This window comes from Chaetodon trifascialis, chromosome 11 (genome assembly GCF_039877785.1).
Source record: "Chaetodon trifascialis isolate fChaTrf1 chromosome 11, fChaTrf1.hap1, whole genome shotgun sequence".
NCBI lineage: Eukaryota > Metazoa > Chordata > Actinopteri > Chaetodontiformes > Chaetodontidae > Chaetodon > Chaetodon trifascialis.
Genome location: NC_092066.1, coordinates 2,819,944 through 2,828,140, shown reverse-complemented (window position 1 = coordinate 2,828,140; position 8,197 = coordinate 2,819,944). Strand labels below are relative to the sequence as shown.

The 8,197-nt window shown below is 44.7% G+C and overlaps 1 protein-coding gene across 1 annotated transcript; it reads left to right on the top strand.

Moving 5' to 3' along the window:
- Nucleotides 1-12: 12 nt before the first annotated feature.
- On the top strand, nt 13-7,123 carry LOC139338744 (sodium- and chloride-dependent betaine transporter-like). Its single transcript, XM_070973996.1, has 14 exons — nt 13-190; nt 342-476; nt 662-799; nt 946-1,045; nt 1,617-1,749; nt 1,906-2,040; nt 4,878-4,981; nt 5,136-5,260; nt 5,355-5,467; nt 5,550-5,687; nt 5,781-5,883; nt 6,053-6,153; nt 6,470-6,640; nt 7,016-7,123. The coding sequence occupies exons 1-14, from the start codon at nt 13-15 to the stop codon at nt 7,121-7,123; spliced, it is 1,782 nt and encodes a 593-aa protein (XP_070830097.1).
- Nucleotides 7,124-8,197: the final 1,074 nt, after the last annotated feature.

Below are 8,197 nucleotides of genomic sequence, written 5' to 3'. Positions count from 1 at the left end.
ACAGTTTGCAAAATGAACATCTTTGATGTTGAGATGAGCGGACAAAGAAGAAGAACAGAAAATCAGAAGAGGGCTGGAGACAGAGGACAATGGACCAATAAAAAAGAATATTTTCTGGTTGTTGCAGGAAATGTGGTCGGCCTGGGCAACGTATGGAGATTTCCTTACCTCTGCTACAAGAATGGTGGAGGTGAATCACAAACCTTTCTTTGCAGAGTTGCATTATTCTGGGTGTCGTGCATCGAAATAACATTAATGTCAGCAATTGGTAAGTAAAAAGAATTACTCAGTGAACTGCCACTGCCATGGGGGCACATGTCCATATTTTTATAAACCTACAGGTGCCTTTCTGGTGCCATATGGTCTGTTTGCTGCGGTGTGTGGGATACCTCTGTTCCTGCTGGAGACCTCATTTGGTCAGTACACCCAGGAAGGATTCATCACCTGCTGGAGGAAGTTATGTCCACTGGCACAAGGTGAGTTGGTGTGAGTTGAGATGAAGGATGGACTCAGCTTAAAAAACATTTTAACATGACACTTTAACATCATGTTGAGAAAGCAGCTCTGACGGTGTGGTTCGCAGACATGTCTATACCGTCTCCAGACATGTGGACATGAAAACCCTGAAAAGGGTAAACTGTGTTTCCTATTTGTTTTTTAGGAATTGGATATGGACAGGCTGTAATGAAACTGTATGACTTCAGCTACATTATGATTGAAGTCTGGGCTCTCTTCTACCTGGTGTTCTCGTTTAGATCCCAGCTCCCCTGGGCCACCTGTGAGAACACCTGGAATTCAGGTAGACTTTAACTATTGAGTACAGCTTGTAAATAGGTTCTATAATACCCTTACAGTATATCTGCACTGCTGTCTGAGGAGCATCATGTGTAAATCTGTATAACAGTAATTCCTCACTGTTATTCCTCTGTTTGTCCTCTAAACCAGCTAACTGTTTGGATCTTCAGATTTTGGATTCTCCTTTAACAAATCTGACAAATCAGAGCACGCTGAGAAACACCACGTCTGCTGCTGCTGAGTTCTGGGAGTGAGTCTAAATTTGTTTTCTGTCATTGACCAATACTGATATTGGATTGACTTTCCACAAGCACTTCACAGAAATATTAATACACAGTGGGAACCTGGAAAAAAGTCTGAGATGTACCATGTCATTAATGTGTCACAACAGTATTCTACAAAGGACATTAGCAGCATGATTCTTGCTCATTTCCTGCATCCTCTTACTGTTTAACACATCTGATACAACACGCAACTGCCAGCAGGTTTTACCTCCATTGCTTTTATCAAGAGTTGAACCTCTTAAAATTGTCACAATTTCTCTTGGAATGATACTGAAATTTAAAAACAGAAAAACAACCTCAGAATTTTCATACATCTGCTTCAGGCCATTGTGAGCCATAATCCAGGTCAGGTATCCACTTATCTGCTGATAATATTCCAAACAAATACATGTAAATCACTGGCAAAATTGATTCATGAAAGATCAGGTTTCCTACCTTGGCTTGTGTGACTAGACATCATTTGTAACACTGCCAAATATCTGGAGATCGTTAATCATGATTTCTTGTCATACTGTATCGTGCGTCCCCTCCCATCAGGCGGCGGGTGCTGGGCATGTCTGGAGGCATTGAGGAGCTGGGCAGTGTGAGATGGGAGCTGGCCTTGTGTCTGCTGGCCTGCTGGGTGTTCTGCTACTTCAGTATCTGGAAAAGTGTCAGATCTTCTGGAAAGGCCAGTGGAAATAGTTTATCTAAAATGTTATACTTGTAGTAGACAGAAACTATCATTCTGCATTTTTATTGGAGTATTTTATCTCTTATTTCCATTAAAACATCCATTAATTCTGGTTATTAAAACAAATTTTGTGAAATGCGCTTTTTTTAAAAGGTTGCATACTTCACAGCCACTTTCCCCTATGTGATGCTCATAATACTGCTCATCAGAGGCTTGACTCTGCCTGGAGCCTGGGACGGGATCTACTACTACCTGTATCCAGACCTGAACCGCCTGGCTAACCTTGAGGTAATCTTGTTTATATTAGCAACTACAGTATACTGAAAGTCACTCTACGTGAGGTTCAATCACAGACTATATTTCTATCCCATTTCTTTCTCCAAATGGAATTAGAAAAAACAGTGCCTGTCTTCAACTCCCACCTCTGGGAGAGCTTCAACCAGATTCCGAGGGAGGTTGGAGACACTGAGTCCGAATGGACCATGTTCTCCACTTCCATTGTTGATGCAGCCGTCCGTAGCTGTGGCCGTAAAGTCGCTGGTGCCTGTCGTGGCGGCAACCCCCAAACCCGGTGGTGGACACTGAAAGTAAGGGATGCCGTCAAGCTGAAGAAGGAGTCCTATCGGGCCTGGCTGGCTCATGGGACTCCTGAGGCAGCTGACGGGTACCAGCAGACCAAGTGTGCGGCAGCTCGGGTGGTTGTAGAAGCAAAAACTTGGGTCTGGGAGGAGTTCAGAGAGGCCATGGAGGAGGACTACCGGTCGGTCTCGAAGAAATTCTGGCAAACCATTCGGCGCCTCAGGAAGGGAAGCAGCGCTCTGTCAACACTGTTTACAGTGGAGGTGGGGAGCTGTTGACCTCGACTGGGGATATTGTCAGGCGGTGGAAAGAATAGTTCGAGGATCTCCTCAATCCCTCTGTCATGTCTTCTGTAGAGGAAGCAGAGACTGGGGACTCGGAGGTTGATTCATCCATCACCTGGGCTGAAGTCACTGAGGTTGTTTGCAAGCTCCTCAGTGGCAAAGCACCGGGGGTGGATGAGATCCGCCCTGAGTACCTCAAGTCTCTGGATGTTGTAGGGCTGTCCTGGTTGACACACCTCTGCAACATTGCGTGGCAGTCGTGGACGGTGCCTCTGGACTGGCAGACTGGGGTGGTGGTCCCTCTTTTTAAAAAGGGGGACCGGAGGGTGTGTTCCAACTACTGGGGGATCACACTCCTCAGCCTGGGAAAGTCTATTCCAGGGTACTGGAGAGGAGAATGTGGCCGATAGTTGAACCTCGGATTCAGGAGGAACAATGCAGTTTTCGTCCTGGCCGTGGAACACTGGACCAGCTCTATACCCTCCACAGGGTGCATGAGGGTTTATGGGAGTTTGCCCAACCAGTCCACATGTGTTTTGTGGACTTGGAGAAGGCATTCAACCGTGTCCCTCGTGCCATTCTGTGGGAGGTGCTCCGGGAGTATGGGGTTGGAGGCCCTCTGCTGAGAGCTGTACAGTTCCTGTACAAATGGAGCAGGAACTTGGTCTGCATTGCTGGCAGTAAGTCGGACCTGTCCTCGGTGCATGTTGGACTCCAGCAGGGCTGCCCTTTGTCACTGGTTTTCAACATTATTTTTATGGACAGAATTTCTAGGCGCAGCCAGGGGCCAGAGGGGGTTCAGTTCGGGAGCCAGCAGATTTCGTCTCTGCTTTTTGCAGATGATGTTGTCTTGTTGGCTACCTCGAGCCAGGACCTTCAGCATGCACTGGGACGGCTCGCAGCCAAGTGTGAAGCAGCTCAGATGAGAGTCAGCACCTCCAAATCTGAGGCCATGGTTCTCGACCGGAAAAAGGTGGCTTGCCCCCTCCAGGTTGCGGGAGAGTTCCTGCCTCAACTGGAGGAGTTGAAGTATCTTGGGATCTTGTTCACTTGTGAGGGAAGGATGGAGCATGAAATTGACAGGCGGATCGGTGCAGCAGCAACAGTAATGCGGTCGCTGTCTGGGTCTGTCATGATGACGAAGGAGCTGAGCCAAAAGGCGAAGCTCTCGATTTACCGGTCAATCTACGTTCCTACCCTCACCTATGGTCATGAACTTTGGGTCATGACCGGAAGAATGAGGTCCCGGATACAAGCGGCTGAAATGAGTTTCCTTCGCAGGGTGGTAGGGCGCTCCCTTAGAGATAGGATGAGGAGCTCAGAGTAGAGTCGCTGCTCCTCCACATCGAGAGGAGTCAGCTGAGGTGGCTTGGGCATCTCTATCGGATGCCCCCTGGATGCCTCTGTAGGGAGGTGATCCAGGCATGCCCCACCGGGAGGAGGCCCAGAGGAAGACCCAGGACACGCTGGAGTGACTGTATCGCTTGGCTGGCCTGGGAACACCTCGGGACCCCCCTGGAAGAGCTAGAAGAAGTGGCCCGGGGAGAGGGAAGTTTGGGCGTCCCTGCTCAGACTGCTGCCCTCGTGACCCGGCCCCGGATGAAGCGGGAGAAGATGGATGAATGGATGGATGGATGGATGGACAGTGCCTGAAACATTTTGAGGTTGTTTCTGTTCATTTGTCTGCCTTTGAACAGTATAGAGCCATCTGATTTCACGAGGTTGGACTGAAATGGCCTGATCCAGAAAAAACCTGGAAGATCAAAAATGGCCCAGTGCTGAACTGTTATGAACGAGCTAGTCATGTAAATTTGGGGTTAGGCTCAACATGTTGCCAAAGACCGGGAACAATGCTGGAAAAGGTGGAAACTGTGAGCAAGAACTGCGTCATCATCTTTCTAATTTTTTCAACAAATCTGGCAAATAAAAAAATCCAAAGTGGCCTCAAAGTTACCCAAATTACCTAAGCATGCACCTCAGCTCACTGTGCATGGTGCTTTATGTCTGCACTTTGAGCCATGAGTCTGGACTCATAAAAAGAGAGGCCAAAGTGTCAAATAAACCTTCCTACAAGTGAAGGAAGGCCTGTTAAGTCTTGAAGAATATCTTCTGTTTTCATGTTATCATTTTAAACTGGTAATATACCAGTCCAAATTTCCTGTCTTTGACAGGGGCCCCTATTCATCAAGCACCTCACTGCACTCACTGCACTGAAAGCTAAACTAGGACTCTCCCTTAAATGCATCTTTTCTGACATTTCAGGTGTGGATAGAGGCAGGGTCTCAAATATTTTTCTCCTACAGCCTGACTATAGGGACTCTAAATGTCCTGAGCAGCTATAATGAGTACAACAACAACTGTTACAAGTAAGTATGACACAGATATCACAACAACTCTGATACAGTTGTTTTTAGAAAACAGGGTTTAAAAGACAACATAGCAAAAAGAAACATGCTTTGTGAGTATGCAGAGGAATGTCCTCTTTTTGACAGGTGTCTGCTGTCTTTGTGTGACCTCTAGGGACAGCTTCTGGCTCTGTCTGCTGAACAGTGGGACCAGCTTTGTTGCTGGATTTGTCGTCTTCTCTGTGCTTGGATTCATGGCTCAGAGACAGGGTGTTACTGTGGACACTGTGGCTGAGTCAGGTATACTTGAAGATTTGATATGAGCTACTGTTGGATTTCCACGTTAGTCCAAATCTAAATAACTTTGTCTTTCTTGTTTGATTCCCGTTCACAGGTCCAGGTTTGGCCTTCATTGCTTACCCTCAGGCAACAGCTCTGATGCCTTTGCCACAGTTCTGGACCATCTGCTTCTTCCTGATGCTCTTTTTCCTCAGTGTTGACACACATGTAAAATATTTTATTGTCCTACCTCTTGATTAATTAGCAATACATTGCAGGCACAATAAGCTGTTGGTTCATTTCATTTCAGTTTGTGACGGTCGAGTGTTTTATCACCTCATTAAGCGACATGTTTCCGAAGTTGTTCCGTAAACCTGGAAGACATGAGATCTTCACCCTCGTCATCTGCTCGTTCTTCTTCCTCATACATCTGATGTTGGTCACTGAGGTGAATAAACTATTTCCATGAAAGTACATCCTGCTGTCACAAAAGGTTTAAAAAAACAATTTCTCACATTCAAATCTTGTCTTCCTGCTGCAGGGAGGGATTTACATATTCCAGCTTATTGATTATTATGGAACCACTGGAGCGTGTCATTATTTCATAACTTTATCTGAGTGTCTGGCTCTAGCCTGGAGTTTTGGTAAGCAAAAAAAAATTTAGATATTGTATGATTTCAGCCAGCAGCTTTGGTTAGATTGACTACATTGTCTGAATGTAACTTATTTTAGTGACAACATGCTGTTATACTAATAAAAAAAAAACTTTGTATGAATAAACTGGTCTAATGTACGATCTAAAAATCCTCTCAGGTGCTGATCGTGTTCTTAACATCATTGAGGACATGACAGGACAGAGGCCGTCTGTTTTCTTCAAACTGTGCTGGAAATACATCATTCCTCTGCTGTCACTGGTGAGTCAGGAAGGTTTAACAAGTCTACAGCCATGCCAGCACCTCTGTGCATGAGCACAATGTTGCTGGGAGGCAACAGTTAACACATTGTGGTTTAGCATGTTAGCATGCTAACATTTGCTAACTAGCTTCATCAATTATTAATCCTTCCAATCACTGTTCAGATGTTTCAGTATGAACCAAAGTGGTGGACCAACCAACCAACATTGTTGTATCTTGAGCTATGGTGCATATTTGTGCAGGTTAACTAAGAAGATTAGAAAGGCTCTCTGTACTCACTTTTCTTGGTTTGTTTGAATTCTCTGCACCTTCACAGGCCTCCTTTATCCTGTACGTGGTTGATTACCAACACCTCAGGATTAACGACTGGTACGTTTACCCTGGCTGGGCGTACGCATTAGGATGGACCATGACACTCTCCTCTGTTCTCATGGTGCCACTGTGGGCAGCTGGACAGATGTGTCTGACAGCAGGGACCTTCAGACAGGTCAGTGTTTTAAGAGGACTTTCCTGCAACTCTGGAAGCCTTGAAAAGAGTTTAATGTCTTTTGTCTAATTAATGATTTCATATTACAATATATGGCCACCCACCAATGGGTGCTCTGCAAGAACCTTGTGCACTTGCTGCTGATGGATTCTCTTGGGAGACTTGGCTGGTTTTGGTGTTTAGCTTTAGTTTTCGGGGGGCACAGGGGAATACAGCGGTTAGCACTGTTTTATTGATGCAAGAAGGTTCTGGTTCAAACTGACTGGGCAGCTGGAACTGCTGGCCAACACTTTTAGCTATGGTGGCCAAAATGTTGTGTCATACTTATTAATGGACAGTGTGAACTTACTAATCTTGTTTGTTCATGTGTTCCAGCGTTTGTCGGTCCTTTGTCGTCCTGCTGAGGATCCAGCCTGGCAGAGGAGAGAAATGGGAGAGGAGGGAAACACCACTGAACTGATGACATCTGCAGTGACAACTTAGTGTGATCGGCAAACTTTCATTAACTGGACACATTAATCAATCATTCGGTCATTTATAGAGTACGTAAAAACACTAGTTTGGGGCATTCCACGAGTCTTTTTTCAGAAATATAATTCTAGCATTTTAGCAGTGGCATCTCTGAACTGTCACAGTTATCTCAGTTATCATTAATGTCCAGACGAATGGCCTTTCATGAGTTCTCGTTTCCATATTGTGACACATTAACAAGTGAAACAGGATAGGCAGGCTTGACAAAACATTGGGAGGAATTCAGATCACAATTCAGAGTTGGAGCGTCCATTTAATCACAGAGGACTACTCACCTATCCTTGTCACATCCTATTTTTTGCAGTAATGGGAAAGCACTGCGTGAATATATCGTTATGTATGAGCAGAATTTCAATAAACTTCCATATTTGGCATATGAGAGAAGTTGTGACTGTTTTGTGTGTGTAAATCTTTTGATTTTTGATTCCCGGAATTGCCCCTGAACTGGTGGGGAAACTTATGGATTGCTATGAAAATACATTGAATGTATATCTAAGCCAGGCACAATTTTAGGCTTATCATGAAATGGTTAAACAAGTCTGACTTCCAATGCTAAACACTAGTTTTCCACAGTGTGCGATGTACAATAACAGCAAGTACAGCTCTGGATACCTGCTGGCGTCATCACCCATGAAAGCATTTTGTAAAGTCAATGTAAAGTCTGTAAAAGTCACTTTGGTAACAAAATCCCTCAGGGAGGTTGTGGTTAAAGATGAAGAACAGAATTCAATGATAATTTGAGGATTTAGTGTTCTTCCTGTTACAGCCTGGCAGGTGCTTTTCTAATATCACAACTGAAACTTTCAGCACTTACAATGAAGGATCATGCCAGTGCGTCTGTAAGGTTTCAGCTCTTAAACGGCAAATTTTGTGTAATTTTCATTTTTATAGCAGGTTTTGCGCCTGACAGGGGAATATGTGTTAAAGATATAAGAGAAAAGCAAACAGAATTATTGACATGAAATAATCAGAAATAATATAATTAATTCTATATATAATTATAACATTGAAAAGTCTGTTCTGCAT

Bases quoted from the DNA above. Each gene is read 5' to 3' on its own strand.
- LOC139338744 (XM_070973996.1), top strand. From the start codon at position 13: ATGAACATCTTTGATGTTGAGATGAGCGGACAAAGAAGAAGAACAGAA. The intron at 191-341 runs GTGAATCACAAA...ATAAACCTACAG, and splicing joins CTGCTACAAGAATGGTGGAG to GTGCCTTTCTGGTGCCATAT. The intron at 6,154-6,469 runs GTGAGTCAGGAA...GCACCTTCACAG, and splicing joins TCATTCCTCTGCTGTCACTG to GCCTCCTTTATCCTGTACGT.